Source organism: Puntigrus tetrazona, chromosome 3 (assembly GCF_018831695.1).
Source record: "Puntigrus tetrazona isolate hp1 chromosome 3, ASM1883169v1, whole genome shotgun sequence".
Classification (NCBI taxonomy): domain Eukaryota; kingdom Metazoa; phylum Chordata; class Actinopteri; order Cypriniformes; family Cyprinidae; genus Puntigrus; species Puntigrus tetrazona.
The window spans coordinates 19393772-19417922 of record NC_056701.1 but is presented as its reverse complement, the minus strand read 5'-3'; the positions used below and the strand labels follow the sequence as shown (position 1 = coordinate 19417922).

The window sequence follows — 24151 nt, the reverse complement described above, 5'->3', positions numbered from 1 at the left end:
AAAAAAAAAAAAACATACGTTACATCTGTTATTGTTTTTTAGTTTAATCTTTATTTTTCATACATATGTAATGCACTCAGATTTGTTACTAACATTGTGCTACATAAATATGAATTAACATTTATTTGCCCCATTCAAACAGTGTTTCATCATCTCTTTAACATACATTGATCTTCCACTGTTCACTGGCTCAGGCACCAGATGCTTCATAATGAAATGATGGCTCTTTAGAGTAAAGTGACTTTGGCCTTAAATTGAATGCACAAATAATTATAGTAGGGTAGGTAGTATTCTAGCAGGGGGCAACTGTCTTTTCAGCAGAAGTTCCAACTTTGAAATGGTTTCAACAAAAACCATTTCAGCTACAAAAATATTTTACGGTGCAATATTTTCTAATATTACTAAATGTATTTAATTTCAAGTAATATTTATTGTATCTCTTGGTTGTTGGCTTCAAGTCAATATGCTAACACTGTTGCTGGTGGATATCACAAAAGATTTCATCATGGCTTTGAAACTGGGGGTAATTGTAACATAAAAATGGTATGAATTTAAAGATGTAATCTTTAAAACACATATATATTTTTAAAACTAGCATTTAGTCAACAGCTAATTACACTTTGTTTATTGAAATATGGTATTAAAAAGGTTGCATCTCATTTCAAACAATTATAATGCAGTTACTAGTTAGCTGAAAGAATTATCATACAAAGACGAAAAATAATTGGATATTATGTGGAATGACGTTAAATACTATGATAGTCCTTCTCATTATTGATAGTGTTACTTTGGCACATGTGATAACAGGTAGATCAGTAGTAATCTGAAGAGAATACATAATCTAAAAGTACCAATTGCCCCCAGTATCCATCCACAGTAAGTTTTTGGTTTTTATTTTGCTGGTGACAGGTGCTGAAGATGAGTAACATATATCCAACAGTATCTATTAGGAAGGCCAGGAAGATAAAACTTACACTGCAGTGGAATTAAGTCTAGTCATCTAGTAGTCAGTGTATTAGCTTTTCACAAAATTCAAGTATTAGCAATTCCAGTTTGTCCAAATTGATAAGGAATCGTGTTTTCCCCATATGGTTTGAGCTCATTAGAAGAATGGTGGACTCATGAGTGCAGGAAAGGCCGTTTAGTTCTTCATGTCACTGTAGCTTTCTTTTTCGTGTAGGCAGCCCACCTCAGCTTGGCCCTTTTTGAGGACCACCTCCTTATCCACCAGAGTCTCTTCCCTTTGGTTGGCCAAAACATCACCTATACTTTTGTTGTTTCATGTGGCATCTGCAGGCAAATCAGCGTCTTCAATCTCCTCCCCTAGAATGTGCTTCACTTGGTTTAAAGACTCTGCCTGGCGAATCTGCTCCAATTTCACCTGAGAATGCAAAAAAAGAGCCTATGCTTTACATCTTTCTGCAGATTTTGAAGAAAGCAGAAATCACGCAGTGAGGACACAGTCTTATTTGTACCATCAACAACTGACGAATTATGTAAACAGAGGCTGCCGTGTTTTTGGAAAATATAGCAGAGTATGAACTCAATGCTGACCCTAAATGAGACAGTGAAGTACCTGCAGTGACTGCGACAGCTGCACGAAATCCTTCTGCACGGTTTGACTAGTATCTAGTTGAGAGCGCAGACTGATCACCTGACTGCGGTACTCTAAACACTGCTGCTGCAGTACCGCCTGGAAGACAGACAGAGAGAGATGCAAGCTACTATGTAAATCACATTCAGTCATATTCACCTACTCGCACCAAAACGCAGGCGTACCTTCTCCTGGACGTGAGATCTGTTGTCCTTCTGAAGGTGAGAAAGCGCCACCCGCAGACCCTGCACTTCCACTCGACACTCCTGCAGCTCAGCCTCCAGCTGCACACACAGATGGGACAATAGATACACTCTCATCGAAATACTAGCATACTGCATTGTACATAATGGACAACGTTGAAGACATTACACAACAGCATTATACAACTGACTTTTCACACTCTACATTGGTGTCACATCATTTCATTACGTGTATGTTTAATTCTGTGAGAATGTATCCGATTTTTCCATTTCGTAGTATTGTTTAAAAAATGTCTGAACTATTGGTAGTTGGTAGTAAACGAGTCAAGCAGAGATATACAAACAAACACACATAAGAAATAAAGGCTGCCATACCTTTTCCTTTTGGATCTGTATGCGGTCTGTCTCTACTGTGAGGCTGGCAAGCTTAACTGAAGGAGAAAGATTTCAAATCACAAACTGACACTGGACACACAGTTTCATGGGAATACAGTAACATATCAACACCTACCCTCCGACAACAACTAGGATCCACACTACTGAAAAAGCGAAAGTTTTTGCATAACTTACCTTCTAAAATTTCTGGAGGAGCAGTTGTGAGGAGACAGATGAGGAGAAGGGACACAAAGGAGAGTCATTGAAGAGAAAGCACAAATAAAAGCTTCAGCAAACGGGACAAACGGCGGAAGACGATTCAAATATTTTATTGTGAAACATTTAAATGTTTACGAGCAGTGAGAGAAAGCAAAGTCTGTTTGCAAATAAGTGTATGCTTTATGTATAAATGTAATCTAATAATAATGACAGACCGCTTTCTTCCGTGCGTGTCTCCAGCTGATCCTGTAAGTTGACTATTTCAATACGAAGTCTCTCCTCACAGTGAGCTGCCTATGTGTAGAAACACAAACTGACTTAATGACTTATTGAGACAAACACAAACACACACACACACACACACACACCTCTGACCTTCTTTTGTCAAATCTGCTTGTAAAATCAAGCCCACTCACATACCTCTAGTGTTGGACTGTGGGGTGGTAGGCTATTTTCATCCACATCAGCGTCTTCACCTTTCAACTTGGAGAGCTCATTACAAACTCTCTTCTGAGAGTAAGACAGCTCCGCCTGCATGAAATTAAAAAAAAAATCCTGTTGAATCGTGGATTGCTGCTGCCCTTTGATGGGAGCATTCAGCTGCTACTCACCAATCTGCTCTGGACCGCATTTTGTGACTGGCTAAATGATTTCTGTAGGTCTTGAAGAAGGGTTTCAGAGGTTTGCACCTGACACTGAAGTACCGACAACTGGAAAAGACAAAAACACAAAGATTTTAGAATATAACTTTGCTTTGAAAGCAATCATCTGTATAAATGCGATATCAAGGTGTTTGCTAAAAGCAATTACCACATTTAAAAAATATATATTATATATTGCCACTCAAAGGTCTGAAGTCATTGAGACTTTTAAAAATAATTTTACTCAGCAAAGACACATTAAATTGATTAAAAGTAAACATTTATTTTGTTACAAAAAAATATTAAGCAACGCAGCTAATTCTGGCCGTGTTTTTATGTGGTCTGTGTGGCGAAAGACAGGAACTGAGAGTTTCTCTACCTGTTTTTGTGTCTCTGTACTTTGCACATCCAGTTCTTTCTCCAGCTCAGTTTTCTGCTTTTGAAGTTCTGTCAGCTCCTCTTGAAGCTCTACAAGCTGAAAATACCCTGATGTCAGACTCACGTTAGACATTCAGTTACTTGAGGGACGGAGACATCGGATTCGTGATGGTAAATTCTAGCTGTTAAGTATTCTAGAGCCAAGCGTAATTACAAAACCTTTTTTTACTATTTTGTTTTTATTTTCCGGATTTTTTCAAGCCTGGCAAACAGTCAAAAGCTGTTAAAAACGGCGTTGGTGGAAACAGCAATTAGTTCGATTACTCGTTACTGAAAAAAATAATGCTGTTAGTAACGCTTTTTATTTATAATGCCATTTTTTCCATCCCTGGTTATAGGAAACCATAGGAAAGTCTGTACTGACTTGTGCTTGCAGTTTGTCCCAGTCTGCATGCGTGACCAGCCTGTGGCCCGGAGGTGGCAGGTAGATGGCTTCAGGCACCAGGGTTCCTGTGGACACCAGGGAGGCGGTGTCGTCTTGAGGGGGCCGGTGTCGGGGCAAAGAGGGCGTGTCCAGAGAGAAAGAAGACAGGGAGGCAGAGTCACAGTGCTGGGGAAAGTAGTCCATCATAAGGCCTGTTGTCTCTGCATCTGACGTCTCCGCCAACAGCTCCAGTGGATCAGAGTCTGAACCTGACCCCTCATGCTCAGCAGTCCGCAGGGGAGGGGAACCACCCTGTGGGGGAGAGCTACCCTCCACCTTTTTAAAGATACCCTGCATGTGTAAAATGCAGAAGTGACTTTAGGCCATTTTAATACAGAAACCAAAAGGTCTTTCAAATAGGGAAAGAGACATAATGTGTCAAAAAAAAAAAAAAATCGGTCTTAGCCTATGCGTAGATAACAAAGAGGGAAAAGAAAAAGAAAAGGGACACACACAAACCTTAGTGTTCTGGGATGAAGTGGCTCTCCTCCACTGTGCTCGTTCTGACTGCAGAACAGATATTCTGACCTCATACTGAGCAGCGGTTTCTAAAACGGAGAAAAAAAAACAGGATGTGAGAAAATTAGATCAGCCAAAAAGTACTAGATACATCACCCCGGTCATTTTCTAGTTCTTTGGGTTAAATTTAATTTCATGACAAGCAAGTTGGCAAATGAAACAAAACTGCAACTAACTGAACTTCTGAATTGTAACATGCTTCTAAAACCAACGGCTTAGAGTTTATAAATAGATGTTGGTTTTAATTTATCGGTTGCATTTATATTTGTATTTGGCAAATGTTTTATCATAAAATGACTTGCACAGCTTACAAGGTACACATTTGAACAGTTCAAGCATTCCCTGGGAATCAAGCCCGTGACCGTCTGCTCTACTGTTTGATCCACATGAATTTGGTTGTTAATTGGATTGTGAAAAGTGAGTGTTGTAAACAGGAACGTTGCTGCATTTAGAAAGATCTGAATGTGGTTGGCATTACCGCAACTATAAATATGTCAGCAGAGAAAAGTAAGTTGCATTTCGATTAAAGATAACAAGGTCATTCTAATGTCACTGAAACAGGGCCTTACATTTGATGCATGTCTCATTACTTTGAAATGGAAACAGATTTCACCCCCTACCTTTTATTAGTAAATTAAAGAGGTCTTTAGTTGTATAAAGTTCAAGATTTTTGCACTCACAGGCTCCTAAAAAGTCCTTTGACAAGGTATAGTGTCTCTTTGTTTATAACGTAGCCTACTAACTTGCTCTATACACAGTTAAGATGGCCATCCCATTTTATTTTTTAATTGACTTATTTGTGACCCTAGACCACAAAACTAGTCATAAGGGTTATTTATACACAGTCTGAAAGCTGAATTAATAACATTTGCAACAATATATGGTTTGTAAGGATAGGACGATATTTGGCTGAGATACAACTATTTAATAATCTGAAATCTGAGGGTGCAAAAAAAAAAAAATTCAAAACATTGAGATTTAACATCTTTAAAGTTATCAAAATTAAGATTCTTAGCAATGCTTATTACTAATCAAAAGTAATTTTTGGATAAATAATAAAAATTGACCAAATATCTTCATGGAACATGATCTTTACTTAAAATCCTAATGATTTTTGGCATGGAAGAAAAAAACAATAATTTTGACCAATATCATGTATTTTTGGCTATTGCTACAAATATACCCCAGCAACGCGAGGTCCACGGTCACATTTTATTAGAGTAGTTTTATTATGTGGAAGAAAAAACAATGAATTTGATTTTATATATAATTACATTTTATTTTGCTGCATTATTGTCTTTGGTAACTGGGTGTGGTTTTATTAATTGCAGAACTTCTGAGCAAGTGAGCGGCCTTTTTACTCTGTATAGAAAAGTACTATAAATATATGTTTTTTTAAAATATAGCAGATAATACAGTCATGAAATGTTCACAAAAAGACCAATAAAATACATTGGGTCAGTTTGGATTTCAACCCAAATTTAAAGGAAAAGTTAATTTGCATTTGTTAATTTTTTTTCTCCATTATGTTGCTCCAAACCTGTGTGCTGAAGGAGCTTCATGAAAGTATCTGACTTGTGCCAGCTTTGTTTGATGAACAGACTGAAATTTGTCATTATTCAAAAACAACGACTGGCTGAAGAATTACTGCACAGAAGAGTGAGAATACAGCTCTACCACAGCATCTTTTGTGACAACCACGCATATCATTGATCTTTTTAAATTGATGTGGCCTCATGGACCTTCAATCAGAAACATTAACTTCCCTTCCCTTCCATGACGTGTGCATCGGAGGGACAGAGAAACAAGAATCCCTCCAATCCAGCAACGTGTCACTCACAATAAACAGATTCCTGACGGATAAAATCAAGTCCCACCCTAATTTTGTTTCTCATTAGAGAAGCCATATGTCACAATAGGTAAGAAAAGAATATTTTCTATTTCATGCAAACATCGATTGTTTTATATATATATATATATATATATATATATATATATATATATATATATATATATATATATATATATATATATATATATACTTCTATAAAGTATTTATATATATTTAGCTATCATGTTGTATAGAAGTTCTTATCGTTTTGTGTTTCACAGAAAAGCTGGTCTGGAATTTCACGGAACTGAGTAAATATCAACATACTTTTTATTTTTGGATAAACTACTGTACTGTGTCCTCTGTGGCAGTGTGTCTTTTCTCCACAGACCTTCCACGGTCAGTCTGCAAACAGGCCTGTGTTTTGTACCTGCACCTCGGGGTCACCACGCACTCCTTCAACCCCTCCTCACCTCTCAGAGCCTCCTGCAAGGACTGAATCTCCTGGTCGCATTGTTTTTGCAGCTCCTGGAGCTCCTCCTGCTTGCTAAGCTCGCAGATCCTCGCCACGCCCTGCCAGTGCTCGAGTTGAGCTCGACACTCGATTAGCTGCGTCTGCAGGTCTGCCTCAGCTCCCACTGAAGGAAAACACAGAGGCACTTCACAAACTCTGCTAAGTGGCCTTGTCCCCCTCCTCCTACGCCGTCATATTTGCAAAGGATGGTTTAAAACAAATAACACAGCTTGTATAAGTGCATGATACAAAACCAGGCGCGAGACAGATAACAAGTATACACGACGGAGCTTCATTAACAAGATGGATTTCGCCGAAAGCAGATTAACACTAAGAGCACTTGATTTGATTTGTCCAATGCCTATTCGGGGTTTAAACATTACACGCCATAAACTAAATAAATAAAAAAAATCCTTTATTGATTCTGGTGCTAAACACCTGTTGCCTTTTTCCCTGGACAGCTGTTATTATCATTAACAAAATAAGATTGTCATCAGCATCCACATGTTATATATATATATATATATATATATATATATATATATATATATATATATATATATATATATATATATATATATATATATTTGTCTATTTGCCTATTCGGCAGCTAACGTTACATGTTCAGATGCTTTCACGCCGAGCTCAGATTATCATAGCTACTAATTAAATCGCAACAATCTCGGAAAGAGTGCTCAAAAGTGTTCACATCGACGCAGATCTGTTTCGGTCTGTAATATCGGACGCGAGCTGCTGGAGGTTCATACCGTCGTGCTGCTCGTCCCCGCGCGATGCTGTCGTGTCCAACGCGTCCATGGTCTCGCGTCATTTGTCTCGATATTGTCCTTTCGTTTCGATGTGCCTCCCTTCGCCCGCATCCGTCTTTCTTTTCCTGTGCGACTGTGAAGTGCGGCAGGGCCGGGCTTCAACAAAACTGCGCCAAGAGTTCAGGAAACAACTTTCCCGGTTCAGCGCTGCGGATGTTACCTAACCATCCTCCCTGGAGCCGCACACACGCGGGGACTGTTTCAAAATCTAGTGAGCTGACTAGACAGACCGCGCTTTCGGGCCTCGGGCGCGAGCTGATGCTGCCTAGGTAGCGAGGCCCGGCGGGCTAGGATTTGAGACGGGCCCCGAGAGGACGCGAGCTACCCGCGCGCTCCGCCTTGGAGAATATATGCAAATACGTAGCTTAGATGGCTTTGAATATTTTCCAAAACCTGTGGTCAGTCGTCTAATTGAACTAAAGAAAAAAAAATGTTTTCTATATGTTTTTCATCTAGAATATTTGTAGAAACCGTTTAAAAATGCCACTGCTGTCAAAAAAGACGTTGCCTAATGCAGGGGGGAAAAAAGGTTCCCCGGTGGACCGATGTATTTGCATGCAATTTTAATGAAGTTTTCGGTCATGGTAAATGAAGGAGGATTTGACATGATTGTTTTGAATCAGAGCAAAATAATCAAGTGAACCGTTTTGGCAGATTCGGCACAAAGAAACGATTCAAAAGAGTGATTCGCTCGTGTACAGTGCACCACTTTGATTGCAAGCCATACATTTATTGTTTTGTTTTTAACCCTGGCAAATCTGAATGTATATCTTATTAGTAGTAATATTATTTTTTGTCGTTGTATAATTGTATCAGTGTTGTAATGTTTGTACTGTTCAATAAAAAAGCATGAAAGAAAAATGATTGCAAGCGAATTTTAAAAACATATACAGAATCAAAATAGTCGATTAATCGCATCTAAAATACATTTTTTGTTATATGTGTACCATGTAAATCCATGTATATATTGTTTTTATATTTACATATTTAATCTGACTAAAATGCCATATCGTTTTTTTTTTGTCAAATTTTAGACATTTGAATTGTTTACTAATAATACAGTGAATTTATTAGACTAAAATCTACTTGGCTTTATTTAACTGTAATGCATTAAGCATCACACAACTATAACTTGACAAGATGACTAAACTAGTATTTTGGCAATTCAAGTGCAAAATTCTGTGCTCATCAGAGCCTAACACATACCTTTTGTGGTTCTAGTTAACTATAACAATCTTGATAGTAATTTATTCATTGATGTTTTAATTTTATTAAATAAATTATTGTCCTTAGTCTTTTCTTTCTGTGACACGAAACAAGAAGGAAATACACCAGAATTCTTATTTGAGTTCAAATAAGATAAGGGGGAGATAAAATATGCATTCTACTATTGCTCTGTTATAGCTGGTCTTTTAGTAGGTCTATCTGGAACTAGAACAATAATGGACATGATTTTGTTTTCAACTAAGACAAAGTTTGAGTTTAATCTAAAAAATTAATTCATGAGTTACAGCAAAGACTTTTTTCTTTAAACATGCAACACACACACACCTTTTAAAATATCAAAAAGGGATTTTGATGTTACCTTTAGCCCAGTTAGCAGCTAGTCCTTGCTTTACCAGTTTCTGAACAGCAATGAAGCCAAATCACACATACATTTATTATTTTATTATTGTAACATCAATAGCATGGGACGTAATAAAACGTAGGAAACCGTGTCATACAAAAGCCAGTTTCAATGTTTCTATTAAAAGTGCCAACGGTGTGAATAAACACCAGAAGTCAAAAGAATCTGATGTCAAATGAAGGGCTTCTCATTTCTCAGTCATTCTGGTAATAGAGTATTTTAGGTACATGGCAGAAAAAAAAATTTATTATATTAAAAACCGACTGCCAAACAATTGGATTCATGCTCTGAATTATCCCATCTCCAAACGTGGTCCTTCAACTATTCCTTACAGTACAATTGTTACACTGCAATGAGAAAAAAAAACCAAAAGAAACATAGCATTGGTCCACAGCTCCATTATTTAATGCTGAAATACAGCTTAGAGGAGCAGCAGTATGTAAGTGCCCAAGAAACAGCTTCTCTGCGTCTGCTACATTATAGGAAGTATTAGATGCGGTGTAGTGGTACTTCTGGGTGCTGTATTGGTCCGGTCCATATCCTTAAATGCTATATTCCCTCTCAGTTCATGTCCTGATCACCCACACTCTGACGCAGGTACTCCTCATACAGATTTTTCTGCATACACATACAAGGGAGTTATTAGCCGAGTCTATTATCAACTGTAGTTGTCCTTAGATGTGTCAACAACACACAGCACACTATACCTTTTTGCTCTTCACTACCTCCTGAACATACTCCAGTTTTTGATGAAGTTGTTTCTTTTGTTTCCCAGAGAGTGTTGGTTTGGTCCTAAAAGTGGAATATAGAGTAAAAATAGATGGTTAGCAAAATGCTGGAGCTGGTCTTTTCCCATGGAGTGAAAGTATATGGGATAAAATATTCCTAATCTTCCCCTTTTGCTGTATGTGATTTAATAAACAGCTAAGAGGATATTAGATTCTCAAAAATTTTACTAATCCTACCCTCTGCTGCAGGAAAAAAAGTAAATCCAAAAATAGCTTAAAGAAGTTTTTTAATTCACAAAATCTTTCACTAATCTTCCATTCTGCTAACGTTTTTAGGACCTTGAATACGAACATTACAGTAAATACCTTACGCACAGGGGTGGCTAACGTCAGTCCTGGAAAGCTGCAGACCTGCAGGGTTTTGCTTCAACTCTAAACAAACACACCTGAACAAGCTAATCAAGGTCTGAATGGTTACTTGAAAGCTAGAGACAGGCAGGTTTCAAATAGGGTTGTAGCTGAACTCTGCAAGGCTGCGGCTCTCCAGGACCTGACCTAGCAGAAAACATAAATCAAAAGTCTGGATTTAAGTAAATGGCAGCTTTTACTCGTGGCTGATAAAGAAACTACTATGCATGCAACGTTTATAACACTGTTTTTACCTGAAAGAAAAGCGAGAGAGGAGGATAAAGATGAAGGATAACAGCACCAGTCCGGCACAACTGTACAGCTGCACCTCTGCTGACAAGGATTCAAACGCCTTCACTGCAGGAACCTGAACACACAAACCCACACTAACATCAGTATCTACAAACACACACACACACACAGAGAAATGCACATACATACTAACCACATATAGAGTGAGTGCCTCTATGCCACTTTTGCCCAGCATGAGCACCAGCACATCTTTGGAGAGGCTGCCGAGGACGAGGGTCACGAGCAGCAGCAGGGGCACAGTGAACCCCAGCATGCCCAACAAACAGCCCTTAAAACGGGAGCGACGGTTCTCTACACTGCACTGCCTGCAGAGAGTTTAACACACAACGGCAGCTGTAATTAACAGAAAGAAAGAAAGAAAAAAGGAAGAGAAAAAGGATAGAAAGACAGAAAAAGAAAAAAGGATAGAAAAAAAAGACAGAAAAAAAAGAAAGAGAAAAAAGGATAGAAAAAAAAAGATAGAAAGACAGAAAAAAAGATAGAAAGAGAGGAAAAAAGAGAGAAAAAGAAAAAAAGAAGGATAGAAAAAAGATAGAAAGACAGAAAAAAAGACAGATAGAAAAATAGAAAGACAGAAAAAAAGACAGATAGAAAAAAGGAAAAAGACAGAAAAAAAGACAGATAGAAAAAAGAAAAAAGACAGAAAAAAGACAGAAAGACAAAAAGAAAAAAAGAGAAGGATAGAAAAAAAGACAGATAGAAAAAAAGACAGACAGAAAAAAGATAGAAAGAAAGAGAAAAAAGATAGAAAGAAAGAGAAAAAAGAAAAAGAGAAAAGATAGGAAGAAAAAAAAAGAAAAGGAAAAAGAAAAAGATAGAAAAGATAGAAGATAGAAAAAAAGAAAAAAAAAGATAGAAAAAAAAGAAAAGAAAAGGAAAAAGAAAGAAAGAAAGAAAGAAAGGAAAGAAGAAAGCAAGCAAGCAAGCAAGCTAAGACAGGAGAAGGACAGACCTGTCATGTTCAAGCGTCTCAGTGATGGCCTCAGTGATGAGGCTGCAGTCCTTCTCCAGTGAGTTCAGGGTGTTCTGCACCGTCTGGTTGATGGTCTTCTCTATGGTGCGACACACCTCCTCTATCTGATTGACACATCGACTGGGCTGATGGGGAACACCGGGAGCAAAAACACTTACACAGTTATCTGTGCTCACTCAGCAAGAGCGTTCTTACAGAGCGAGGAACTAAAAGATTGCGGTGGCACCTTATTAGGGTTGGGAACATAGATGGTTGGCATGTCGAAGCCACACTTGTTGAGTCCTGGACGCTTACAAAGCTCCTGCACAATCTGCATCATAACTCTCTGAAAACAAAAACAAAGCAATTAAGCAGACTATTTGCTTTTATAAAATTTAGTCCTCTAAAGTCCCTTGACACATCCGTATTCAATACGGTTAAAATGCTCAGAGCCAGTTTAATACTGACAACCGATACTTTAATTCAATTGATATTAAAAGGTGCACTATATTAAATATTAAAAGGTGTTAAAAGGTGTCTCTATAGCAACACTAATAAATATTTGAAAAACACTTTTGACCACAGTGTTAGAGTCTCAAAACCTGTAGCCAATCAGCAGTAAGGGGTGTGTCTAGTAGCGAGAAGTAGAGAGAAGAGCAACATTACATTAAACGGGTACATTACATTTAAAGGGTTATGACCCGCGTAAATATCAGAGCAGCTTTCCAGCGCTGGAGAGAACTCACATCAGACGCCAAGTGTCTTTTGATAGGGGAGAAGTGTTGATTTTGTTTGTTTCACACAACTTTTCCATGTTGACTTTTGTTTGCATGTCATCTTCACTTGTTTCTGTGACTGTCATTGTCATGGTTGTGTATGTACGTGTGGAAAAATTCGCTTTAGTTTTAAAACTGACAGTCAGTTAAAATGTTACAAAAGATATAACATTTAAACATTGATAAATAAATAAACAAGAGTACTGACTTTTAAAAAACAAAACAAACAAACATGCATATACATACACACATACATATATACACACGTATATCTCTCTCATCTTACTTGTCGATCAGACTCTCCGCCAGCCTCATCAGCTTTACTGAGATAAAAACGGAGACGGTCCCCTTGCTTCTCATTATGTTTCTCTACAATGTTGAGTGTACGCTTGCATAAAGCCTGTCCCATTGGGTCAAAGAAGACCAGGATCAGATCACAGAGCTCCCCTGGTGTAAACGGGCCAAAATCACAACATGGAAACGTATTAGGACTATAAACTGACATTTATAACGTACAAACAACATTACACAACACCAACAATGGAACATTCAAATAACTTCAACACACACACCGAGCCACAGAATAGCTTGATCCACGTCAAAGGGGTACTTCATATCTCCATCCACTAGACCAGGAGTGTCAACAAAGGTCACCAAGCTGAAGCGTTTCTGTCGTGAAGTACAAATCTCAGTGCTGAGGTATTCTGACACCCCTGAAATTCAGAGATGGTGACATTTTAGACACGGTTTCCAGAAGCCTGTAGTTCTTTTTATCCCGATTCATCAACAAACCTTTAAACTCCTGCAGTGGTTTGAAATGGGGATAGAGATGGAGGGTTGCATTTCCCTAAAACCAAAGGCAACCGTTGTTATACAAAAGACCTTTATATCAATGATGCCCAAACCACGTCACACAAAACGTTTGTGCAATATGCATAAGGTCATATTTACCGTGAGCGATTCCCTCTTTCGCCCGCTTGTAACAAAGCTGAAGCCCTGTGTCTCTATAGCGACTCCCGTTCTTTGGATATGCTCCTCCACATACCTGCAAAGCAAAAAAAATAATGCATAGCTTACCGTTTGAACTCTAATTGTGCTCATTTTTTTTAAGTCTAGCACAAAAAGCAATCTGAGTGCATGACTGTGGTGTACGTTTTAATGCTAACCAATTGATAAAGCTGCTCTTTCCAGCAGAGTGGTTCCCCATCAACATCACAGTTATCTTTTTTCTGGGAGGCAGCAAGGTCACCCCAACAGTCTGAGCGATTGTTATGAGTCCTACAGAGCAAAGGAATGATTGATTAGACAAACTAGACATAAAGCGTCCGTGTTTCGGTGGGCAAGTAACGTCAAGTTTTTCCGAAAACTTCATGCGGTACAAACAAAACTTTAATGTTTTGTATTTTCGTAGCACACAATCAATTAAACGGTGGAACTAATGACTGCACGCTTATAAAAACATACAACATGTATATGAAATACAGCCTCTGAAATGCATACTTGACCGGTATTTTAGCTCACCGGCTACCGTTAGCAGCTCCTATCCACGCCTAGAGACAGCTCTAACACCCTACTAAAGCAGTTAAATCAATGAGAATGTAATCGTTTCTGAAGTCGCCGGTTTCTTACCGCTATCCGGATCGGTGTACATCTGGTGGCAGTCCCGTAAGATACGCTCGTCGCAGGACACACTGCCAGAGTCGGCATTTGCAGCACTCCTGCTTTTGATTTTCCCGGACATCGTGATGCAAAATTACGTGCTGTAATATAGTAGCTTGTATTTTATTTGCCCACAAAGCAAAATCCACCGATAAAACGGTTTTAAAAAAATGAAATGAAATCGAAAATTACTTGCATCCAAAATGATGTTCAAATCGCCCCGGTCTGCTGGGTAACGTTGGCCACGTCACCGATATGCGCAAAGAGCAGTGGGAGTTGTAGTCTTTATGCGTTTCTCTCGAGGTGGTTCTGATAATTACGACAGAAAAGCTGCCTCTCGTTTCCGCCTAGTTTATTTATAAATCACGTCGCCTGTAGAGGATTATATAACCATTCATTCTTCGGAGTTGTGCCCTTTGCACTTGCGAAAAATCACTGTTAGTTCATTTAAGATTTTTTTTCGCGCTTTTTTTCTTGCTTAAACGTGTGCCTGTTTAATAAAAGTGTCGACATACTCATAAAATATGAGTAAGAAATTCCATCATATTTTAGTTCACTGTGCACTGAATAAGTGCATATATGTTTCGTTTATTCATATACGGTGTTGTTCAGTGAATATTAGAATAGTGTGCATTGCTCTCCAACCAATTTTCAGTTAAAAAAAAAAAAAAAAAAAAAGAAGTAAATAATACACAACAGTTTTCATTTACCCCATACTTTAATGTAAAGAATTCAGGTTAATGTAATACACTTTAATGGTTTAGCATTCAAAGAAATACTTTGCTACACAATCATAAGCACATTTACATGTCTGCTCTAACATGATCAGATCGATGTCTCTGTACATACTGCTCAATGTTAGATTATGCTTGATACATTTCACATAAACAAAAGAAACAAGACGAACAGAGAAAATTAATATCCCAATTACATCTTATAAGCTGTAATTGAAGTGTCTTAAGAATAGTTGTCAACTGTGGACATCTCTACAGCAACAAGCCTGCCGCTTGCTCTCGCTCTCTCTCTCTCTCTCTCACACACACACGCAGATGCTCATCTGTTGGGATTCCTCAGTGACTTGGTAAAGTAAAAGATGAATTCAACCAAAGTGACTGGATTTGGAGGCATGAATCATCCTTTAGGCAAACTCTCACATACACACATATTGCACATGATCCACTCTAAGCCCCCAATCACACACACACACACACACACACACACACACACACAGAGTAGAATTTCACTCGCACTACCTCGTACACAAATACCTCGCTCTTTAAAATTAATTTAATAAAAAGGCATTGGATCTTGGCATTTTGATCATGCCAACTTCCATCCAAACCTCATCAATTGCACTTAATTTGGAGAATTTGAGGGCTTATGTCAAAATCCCAAAAAATATATTTCTTTGAAACTGAATTTAGGTTGTTGATAAATTTTAGCACAGTTCCTTTTCAAGCATGCCTTACACACAAGCACACCTCCTAATACATAAAAAGGCACAACCACACACAAACCAATCACCCAAGACTTCCCCGTTTAAAAAAAACTGGTGCACTAGGATACAAGTGTGGAAAAAGGTGCTCACAAAAGTAAATGTAGATCATAGATGGATATATATATATATATATATATATATATATATATATATATATATATATATATATATATATATATATATATATATATATATATATATATATATATATATATATATATATATATATATATATATAAAAGAAAGCATCTCATGACGTTCTTGGAGAAGCTGCAAGTCGTGACAGAAAGTTAAAGCAAAGGCTGAATGCTTCAGTCCCAGCCATTATCCTTAATCATGTGAGATAATTCAATAATAAACTTCCCCTCCTTATACTTCTGACTTAACTCAAATGCCTGCTCCTGTTGAGGAAAGAAGAGGGGGGGGCCAAAAAAACAACAATAAAAAAACACTGATCAGGGTCATGATACAAATAAAACTATTTTGGCAAGAAATATGTCCTACTACATTACTTATTAAAACAAAGCTTGCTTACATATTTCCAACCCAGTGTGGTGTGGCAATTCTCGCAGTAAATATCAGCCACAGCATGAAGACCGGTCAGCAGCAGCCTTTCTTCTGCTGGGCCACAACCTACGTTCACCCTGAAATCACAAAATAACAGTCAAACCAACCATTTCTTCCATCGCAGTGCGATTTATGTTTTGAGATTTCTACCCAGAAGTGATACTCACACAGAATTGAACAGGTAGGCGCGTCCTTGGCTGCCTTGAAATGACTGAAAACAGATAGTCACGTGAATATTTAACGCGCCACAATTCACAAATCTAGCCGTAAACGTGCAAAGACAGTCCCACAAAGGAACCCTCACCTTAGAAATTAGGTCATCATGGTTGGCCAGGTGTGCGCGGCAGTGGACGCAGCTGTACCGGCGGTGACAGGAGTCCAGATAGGCCTGGAATGTTTTGGCCTTGGTCTGCTTCACCATGTCTTAGAAGAACAAACACAATCACAAACAGCGTCAGATCATATCTGCAAGAAATTTTGCTGTCTCTTCACATGTTTAAGTAATAAATATGACCATGAAAACTTGAGGGAAAGGCTACAAAAGCAGCTTTGTCAGCCAAAGCAGCTCCTAGCGGGGTTGCCAAATGCGTAGTTAGAAAGCATGGCATTGACATCATCAGCTATTAATGGTGTGATTTTCAAAGTAGTCTACCGCTCTGAGATTTAATGCATTGCTGGACGTGACATTTAAGGCAATCTTTTCCTTTGTGCGTTTGAAAAGCATTTTTACGTCGCTGCAAATATTGCATCCTGTTCCAGAAATATAGCAGGAAAAAAAGAAACATCCACATGACCTACTTTGCTTGGCTGCCCACACTGTAGTTACCCCATATATGGCATGCCAGGCACGAGGGTAAACAGGGGTGAGAGGTAATGAATAACTATGTCACGCTGTAATAAATACAGCTTTAGATATAATACAGGGTTATAAAACACTTTAATAGTTACACAATTTCCACAGACACGCTCAGGATTCTAGTTTCATATGGACTACAACGTTACAGCACGGCCCACAATGCAGCTGGAAAACCGTGAACGAATCGTTCATATGAGTCGGGTGCGTTCAACGATTCAGTTGAACCGGTGAACAAAATCGATTCGCAATGAGCCGAGAAAGTTGACAGTAAAACCATTCGAGTATAAAAAGGATTTTACATACGTGGCAAATGATAAAATGCATAATTAGCAGAATGGCAAAAAACGCTGAACAAAACTACCTTTGAATGATTGATTTATAAGACTTCTCACCACTGCAATAAACGAAATTGGGCCACAAGAAATTACAATAACAACAACAACAACAACAACAACAACATACAGGCTATATAAATTAATAAATTAGAAGGGAAATATCATGATGTGGACCAGGGCGATAATAACGTTAACTTAAAACAACCGCCAAATCGTTTTTGGAGCGAACTGTTCGAAAGAACCGATTCGCGGAATTGAATCATTTCCCCCTTCACTGCTATAAAACAGCACTAACGAACGCGGCTAGTTGCACGTATGCCAGTTACCTTTACTGACGTTTCGAAATGAAATGCTCCACATACACTAGTAACCATCGTGTCGCTCACGGTCGTAGAGCCTGTACACACTAGAATTGCTTCCAGCCCCCTCGCTCCATTTGACGCGCTGCGTAACAATGAAAACGGACTCACCTAAAAATGAACGATTTCTTCGAGGCAAACGCTGCTCGCAGTATTGTCGCCAGAAGAGTAGCGTGCTCAACTCAACGGCATGAAGCCTGAGCATTCACTAGTCGAGCGCACTCAACCAAACAAACGTGCGGCGCGATGCGCTTTTCCTGCAATCGCCTCCTTTGTGTCCCTCCTGTCTGTCGACCTGCCCTACTGCCCAAACCGTCTGGTGTCAACAGAAAGCTTCCTAATTCCCAACGAAATAGGCAAGCCGCCGCGCTCAAAATGTCGCTGCCGAATATAATCCGTAGATTTGTTTACTGTATTTTCTGAGGAAGTTTCTTATACGTCATGCGGCGCAAAACAAACCGCAGCCGACCAATCAGAATCCAGACAGCGACGTCTGGAATATAGGTCAGCCAATCAGAGGCCCTCTTCCCGTGCGTTTGAAGTCACCTGAACTATACGGTTGCGTTAACGTCTCGCCGAGCAGAAACAACAAAGCCCTCGTGTTTTTGCTATCTTCGTCTTCGAAAGCGGTTTTTGTGTCCTCTGGTTCTTGTGTCCTTTGCACGACGACTAACGTTAAGTCACGCGCATGTTTTGTAAACGCTCAAACGAATAACGAAAGCCACAGTGCGACATCCAGTGTTTCACCGAAAGATCATGTATTTGTGTATCTAAAAAATATTTTTGAGAGGACAGCGTATTTCAGTCTTTGATGTAAACTGGTCCCCTGTTGAGCACAGCTGATGGACTTTGCACGGCCTCTCGAAGAAGTTGGATAATGTTTGTTTGCAAACATAGGTAGGGAGGCGCTAAAATGACGCGGACTGAGCGAAAACCACAACAAACATCGTGTGAACATGTTGGGAGCAAAGAAAACAGTCCACTTGTATAAGGCATGAGTTGTATTTATTATGCGTGTTCATACTGACCCATAAAGAATGACATAAACCACATAGGTTTCGTGTGAACACTATGCTAGATAAGATAATATTGTCGTTGATATAAAACTTGTCTGTGTTTAAAGGCAAACAGCATTTGTACAGCGTGTGTGTGCGTGGTGTTTGACTGGGCAAGGGTTAATTACATTGTGTGTTTGCGTTTGATCACGTGTCTTGTGTGTGCGTTTTAATATAGTTTGATAACAGGGAGGGATAATCGGTCATGACTCCTGTTGCTCCTACAGCAAATGCAGTATTAATATCCTCTTCGTTGTTACACACAAAGAGATGAATCTAAAAAAAAAAAAAAAAGAACATTTGTTTTTTTCTTTATTTTGAAGCATGCAGATACACACAATCTGAGACCAGTTTCTCACTGAAAATGTCAAGTCTTGCCCCGGAGGTCCAATGCCCTGCAGAGTTTAGCTCCAACCCTGATAAAACTCACCTACCTGTGATTTTCTAATGATCCTGAAGACAATGATTAGCATGCTCAGGTGTGTTTGAATAAGCGAAGGACTTTATTCTGCAGGAAAGTGGATCTCAAGGTCCAGATTTGAGGATCCATGCTCTATAAGCTATGTTGTATCTCAAAGGGTGTACACCCAAAAATGAAAAGTTAAAACATTTAAAACTCTCAGGCCATCCAAGATATAGATGTAGTTTGTTTCTTCATCACCACAGATTTGGAGAAATTTAGCATTAAATCACTCCAAACAACTTTACAATAATCTACACGATTCCAGCCCATCATTTAATGTGTTTTTAAGAAACAAACCCTTTAATGTGTTTAATAGTCTCTGGACAAAAAGAAAATCAGTCATAATTTATAATGCTTTGTCCAGTAAATATATCCATAACCTCTCAGATTGTGATGTTTTTATCAGCTGACTCATCTGACGGCACCCATTCACAGCAGAGGATCCATCAGTGAGCAAGTGATGTAAAGCTACCTTTCTCTAAATCTGTTGTGATGAAAAACTACATTTTCGGAATATTTAATTGTTGGGTGAACTATATATTTAACAACACAAAATCAGGATACAGCCATATTGCCACAGACCTGAATTCCTCTGTCTCTGAGGTGCTTGAACATCCCTTTTCTCATCGTCAGCCTGGCAAAGAAAGACCCAAACCACAAAAACATTAGCAAAAAGTTAAACGAAAATATAATCCGATGCTGCCACCTTTATAGTTACCTTTCAATTAAAAAGATGACCAGTCTGCTTCTCATGATCCACATGTCAGGTATGTATTCTCTGGAAGAGAGAGATGAGTGAAAATTAATCTGTGTGATTAACATGCATGCAAAATAGTATGTACATATTTGGCGTATACTGACCTGTTTATGATCTGTGGCAGGTAGAACTGCAGGAAACTCTCCCCGAGGGGAACGAATGGCAGGAGACCAGTGTAGTAGAGCAGGAGCAGCTTTAAACCTCGCTTCACAGTGAACATGTAGGGCATTGAGGAATTCTGCCATCGACAAAAAAAGAGACAGAGCTAAATAGATAAAGTATCTGGGAGATTTAGTTTTGAAACAGGTATAGTGGCTAATAAATGTACACGCACTGTTTTGAGACAATTTTTCATGATGGTAGAGTCAACAGAAGCCCAAACTGAGGTGGCCTCTCTGTTGTATTTCTTCACGAGATCAGAAATCTGTAGAAACACAAAAAGTAGGCAAAAAATAACACTATTGAGATAAAAGAACAAAGGGGGAGGTTTAGTGAGCAGATGCAATTAAATATGGTTACACAATATTACGGGCCATTTTGTAGTATATATGGAGTATGATGATTGCTCTCTTGCCTTTTCAATGAGCAAGCTGTTATTCTCTTTCACTTCAATGTTTACAGCTGTCTGTGGAAATTTGCAGAAGACGTCCTCTAATAATGCAATGTTTCTATCTGACCCAGTGCTGACGTGGCCTGTGCGAAAGTAAGAATTAAAAGACGTACAATCATTATGCATCAATAGACATGTTAATGTGTGTTAGCGGTTCCACTGGTAATAACACACACCTGTCTTAAAGGTCACCTCGAGCGTCTCCTTATAAGGTGGCAAATCCTGACAAAAGAAAAACATGTTTATAATAATTCAGAAAAACAAAAAGTCTCTTGCGTTCACCAAGACTGCATTAATTTAACTAAAACACAGTTTATGTTATTGCTATTTTAAATGACCGTTTTATTTGATTGTATTTTTTAATATATTACTGTGACGGCTTAATTTTCAGCATCATTCTCCAGTCACATGACCCTTTAGAAATAAAGCTAATGACGAATTAGTGCTCAAGCTATTTTGCTTGTTATTATTGACGTTTAAAACAGTACTGCTTCATAATTTGGTGGAAACCATGGTTTATTATTTTCTTTGATAAATAGTAAGTAGTAAATAGAGCAGGTAGAGCTGCGCAGTACATCGGCAGAAAAGGTTAACCTTGACCCCTGACCTCCAGTTTTAGGGAGGAAACGTTGACATCTTGTCCAGTCTGCCGCAGGAGGTTCTCATCATGTGACACAACAACATGACCGTCTTTAGTCAAGTGACAGTCTAACTCCAGCATCTCTGTGCCTTCTTCAACCGCACTGAAAGGAGAAGCATCGCAACTTCAGGCAAGAACAGTTAAGTTTTAAATATGTATTACTTTAAATGACTTGAACTATTTTGAATGATTGGTATAAACCATTTTATTGATTTTAATTTTAACTTCTATGTTTATTGTTTTTTTTTGCTCCAGTCCTTACTCTTTGTCATTAATCGAAAAAGGAGTGACCCAAATATTCTTTTGTGTCATAAAAAATATTCAAACTGAAAAGATTAAAACAAGATCAGGGCGAATATGTTAATATTAGGGAGACCTGTTCACCTAAAAGGGCTGGGAACATAACATTCTGATAGAGTTTATAAATACAGATGTAAGGTAGGAGCATAAAAGGAGCCGATACTGATCTACTGTTCAGCCTGAGAAAGCTGATCTGAGACTCACTGTGTAAAGGCCTCTATGGTGTTCTCAATCCTTTCACCACCGCCTGAGGACAGAGAGCGGGAGGTCAGAAAATGTGGACCGACTCTCATAGACACACAAACAAAAATTCCTCAAACAGTTAATCACTCACTCAGTCACTTATTAACCAGCTCTGTATACAAACCACACGAGGAAAACATTCACACACGCTGTCACAAACACAGAGTGCTATTATCTATTGCTCTTCACTGACAGTTGTATGGATTAGTCACAATCAACAGATTATATACAGTTAATAAAATAATATTTTGTAAATCAGTAGGTTTATATAACTCCCATTGCTAGGTGCTGTAAAAAGGCTGTGACATGCACAGAGCAATAAGTGCAGATGATTTCATATTTATCTTCAGCATTATTACAGTTAATTACTATGACGCCGGTACGTTACTGTGACTATAGTTTTCAAAAGGTGAGAATCCCAGGGCCGGTTATCGACTCGGATACTGTACCTCCCCTGTGAGAGATGTGGGTGCAGGAGAAAGCTGTCTGCTTCTTCTTGTGCAGAATATGAGGGTTCTTCAGAAAGTAGAGTGAAGTGAGAGCGTAGCCCCCTACTGCTGGGAGCAGGTAGTACAGGTAGCTTGCCATAATTCCCACTAAAGGGGCTCCGATAAACAGCAGGTGAACGCAAAAACACAACCTTTGAAAAAATGTAACATTTTAATATTATTTCATATTTTCTTTTCATTTCATATTTAACATACAAAAATTGTAAATAAATATATTTATAATATATTATATACAGTATATATACAGTATATATATATATATATATAGGCCTACATATCAAAGGAAAGGTGTAATGTCAAAAGTATGTATTTTAATATTATAACAATCAAAAACATCCTAATATTACGCATAATGGGATTGAATGTATTGCAAAAATTACTGTGTGATATATGTATACACAAATAAAATGTCAAATAAAAAAAAGCTTTACACATATATACTATTTCAGTATTGCTACTACAATTTTTAACGTGAAAAACATTTCAACACATTTCAACGAGTTGCCAAACATTTCTTTATTTGAAAAATAAATAAATAAATTATAATAACAAATACCCACCAAAAACACCAAAAACAACTTACCAATACTTTTATTTGTCCGTTCAACTTTTATTTGAGAGGTCCTGGAGTATCTGATCCAGTTTCAGATCCAAGTACGGCTCCTGTACACCTGTCTCCAGTGCTGATGTCAGTATGATTTTCCTTATCTTTTCCCTTGCCTTGTGTCGCTCAGCGCTCTAGTTCACTAGTTTCTCAGCCACTCCCTTTTCTTCCCTCACTTTACTTCACTTACTTTCGCAAGAAATATTGCCTCATGAGAAAGCAAAGCAAGGTAACAATGTAAAGCTTCCTCTCGCTCCTTCATTCCTGCTAACATCAATGCCTCCCCACTAGAGAAAACCTAAACAATGAAAGCTTGCTCTCTAGGTGTGAGTTTTCACTTTTCAGCCTGTCACTGGTAGCTGTGCGCTTTAGCAGCTCCGAATTCCCCCCCTCCTTTTCTTTTGTGGATGTAAGGGGTGTATAAATGTTTTGGAAAGCGGTTTGTGGCAGGTGAGGGCATGAGCCGTCTGAGGCCTTCCAGCACATTTAATTTTGCCTGGATGCTTCACTTCTTCTTTACTTTAATTGTGAACGTAGATAATACATATTCCAGTGCATATTAGATGAGATATGAAGGGAGAGCATTATAGAATAGACAGCACAAGAGGGCTTTTGCTGTTTCTGTGTCATTGCAACAGTTGGTAGTAGGTAGCAGAAGACACGTTTGGCCAGTATTCATGTTTTCACACATTTCGGTGCTTAACAAAGGCTTACGGATAAATGCAAACTCACAGTAATGCACACACAACAAACGTACACACTCTTAATTCTACTCGTCAGCAGAACATTTTTGTGTGCTATTGTTCTGGTTTTGTATAGAATTGCTGAGAGACTGTAAGTGAGCAAACAAAGAGAGGCAGAGACAGATGGGAAGTGAGGCCGAGAGAGATACTAATAATCCATACCTAATTTGTGCAGCCTTGGCAAGCTGGTTTCATCAAAAGCATCGATTCACCTCAGTTTCACACAAGGAAAACTGCTGTGAATCAATGCATTGATTACGACATTTTATGTTAAAAACACTCGTATTCGTGTAAGAATGCAAACACACCCAAGACCTAAAGAGCCGGATGTGTCTTCAAGAGCAGAATGCCTCACAGCAGAATTCTCGGCTCATGCTGAAACATGTTGACGAACTAGAGGAGTGATCCAACTGGACAGGCAACTTGGCTGATTTATGAGGAGGAAAAGGTAAAGGACTTCCTAGAAAACATGGAGTGGAGTTTGGAGAATATTAGTTCTTTCATTAGCCATGGAATTAATGAAACATTAACTTCAGTTAATGTGAAGTACCTTTGCTCGGCTTAA

The 24151-nt window shown here is 38.5% G+C and overlaps 4 protein-coding genes across 6 annotated transcripts; all 4 read right to left on the bottom strand.

Annotated features, from left to right (window-relative positions):
- Positions 1-31: 31 nt before the first annotated feature.
- Positions 32-8332, bottom strand: rabep2 (rabaptin, RAB GTPase binding effector protein 2). Its single transcript, XM_043235801.1, has 13 exons — positions 7526-8332; positions 6718-6882; positions 4354-4442; positions 3835-4185; positions 3412-3507; positions 3003-3101; positions 2812-2922; positions 2607-2685; positions 2368-2379; positions 2173-2228; positions 1780-1878; positions 1577-1693; positions 32-1381 (listed from the first exon to the last, which is right to left on the bottom strand). Exons 1-13 carry the CDS (start codon positions 7572-7574, stop codon positions 1280-1282), a joined length of 1425 nt encoding a protein of 474 aa, XP_043091736.1. The 5' UTR covers positions 7575-8332; the 3' UTR covers positions 32-1279.
- A 906-nt stretch (positions 8333-9238) lies between these two features.
- On the bottom strand, positions 9239-14361 carry si:ch211-11k18.4. Of its 2 annotated transcripts, none has more exons than XM_043235803.1 (13): positions 14240-14361; positions 14018-14148; positions 13555-13666; positions 13340-13433; positions 13181-13235; positions 12961-13101; positions 12675-12835; positions 11860-11958; positions 11613-11758; positions 10794-10965; positions 10603-10715; positions 9920-10004; positions 9239-9830 (listed from the first exon to the last, which is right to left on the bottom strand). In XM_043235803.1, exons 2-13 carry the CDS (start codon positions 14127-14129, stop codon positions 9774-9776), a joined length of 1347 nt encoding a protein of 448 aa, XP_043091738.1. In that variant the 5' UTR covers positions 14130-14148; positions 14240-14361; the 3' UTR covers positions 9239-9773. The 2 variants fall into 2 exon arrangements, with proteins under 2 accessions (XP_043091738.1, XP_043091737.1); XM_043235802.1 differs by having other exon boundaries at positions 14244-14361.
- Positions 14362-14746: 385 nt separating this feature from the next.
- Positions 14747-18515, bottom strand: ypel3 (yippee-like 3). 2 transcript variants are annotated; one of them, XM_043235805.1, is made up of 6 exons: positions 17774-18515; positions 16417-16535; positions 16280-16323; positions 16081-16189; positions 15769-15946; positions 14747-15660 (listed from the first exon to the last, which is right to left on the bottom strand). In XM_043235805.1, exons 1-5 carry the CDS (start codon positions 17865-17867, stop codon positions 15857-15859), a joined length of 456 nt encoding a protein of 151 aa, XP_043091740.1. In that variant the 5' UTR covers positions 17868-18515; the 3' UTR covers positions 14747-15660; positions 15769-15856. The 2 variants fall into 2 exon arrangements, with proteins under 2 accessions (XP_043091740.1, XP_043091741.1); XM_043235806.1 differs by having other exon boundaries at positions 14747-15674; positions 15783-15946.
- Positions 18516-18650: 135 nt separating this feature from the next.
- gdpd3a (glycerophosphodiester phosphodiesterase domain containing 3a) lies at positions 18651-23192 on the bottom strand. Its single transcript, XM_043235804.1, has 11 exons — positions 22823-23192; positions 22180-22370; positions 21692-21734; positions 21155-21290; positions 20724-20769; positions 20512-20630; positions 20272-20361; positions 20042-20175; positions 19899-19958; positions 19763-19814; positions 18651-18993 (listed from the first exon to the last, which is right to left on the bottom strand). Exons 2-11 carry the CDS (start codon positions 22316-22318, stop codon positions 18865-18867), a joined length of 948 nt encoding a protein of 315 aa, XP_043091739.1. The 5' UTR covers positions 22319-22370; positions 22823-23192; the 3' UTR covers positions 18651-18864.
- Positions 23193-24151: the final 959 nt, after the last annotated feature.

Coding starts and splice junctions, on each gene's coding strand:
- rabep2 (XM_043235801.1), bottom strand. CDS start 7,574: ATGGACGCGTTGGACACGACAGCATCGCGCGGGGACGAGCAGCACGAC. Junction 1,879..2,172: donor TACAGATCCAAAAGGAAAAG/GTATGGCAGCCT, acceptor CTGTGTGTGCAG/CTGGAGGCTGAGCTGCAGGA. Junction 1,694..1,779: donor GATCTCACGTCCAGGAGAAG/GTACGCCTGCGT, acceptor TCTGTCTTCCAG/GCGGTACTGCAGCAGCAGTG.
- si:ch211-11k18.4 (XM_043235803.1), bottom strand. CDS start 14,129: ATGTCCGGGAAAATCAAAAGCAGGAGTGCTGCAAATGCCGACTCTGGC. Junction 13,434..13,554: donor AAGAGCAGCTTTATCAATTG/GTTAGCATTAAA, acceptor TTTGCTTTGCAG/GTATGTGGAGGAGCATATCC. Junction 10,716..10,793: donor AGGCACTCACTCTATATGTG/GTTAGTATGTAT, acceptor TTGTGTGTTCAG/GTTCCTGCAGTGAAGGCGTT.
- ypel3 (XM_043235805.1), bottom strand. CDS start 17,867: ATGCTCAGGCTTCATGCCGTTGAGTTGAGCACGCTACTCTTCTGGCGA. Junction 16,324..16,416: donor ATGATGACCTAATTTCTAAG/GTGAGGGTTCCT, acceptor ATCTGTTTTCAG/TCATTTCAAGGCAGCCAAGG. Junction 15,947..16,080: donor CCACACTGGGTTGGAAATAT/GTAAGCAAGCTT, acceptor TTTCCTCAACAG/GAGCAGGCATTTGAGTTAAG.
- gdpd3a (XM_043235804.1), bottom strand. CDS start 22,318: ATGGCAAGCTACCTGTACTACCTGCTCCCAGCAGTAGGGGGCTACGCT. Junction 20,770..21,154: donor TTTCCTCCCTAAAACTGGAG/GTCAGGGGTCAA, acceptor TTCTTTTGTCAG/GATTTGCCACCTTATAAGGA. Junction 18,994..19,762: donor TCAGAGACAGAGGAATTCAG/GTCTGTGGCAAT, acceptor TTTTTTTTTTAG/ATTCATCTCTTTGTGTGTAA.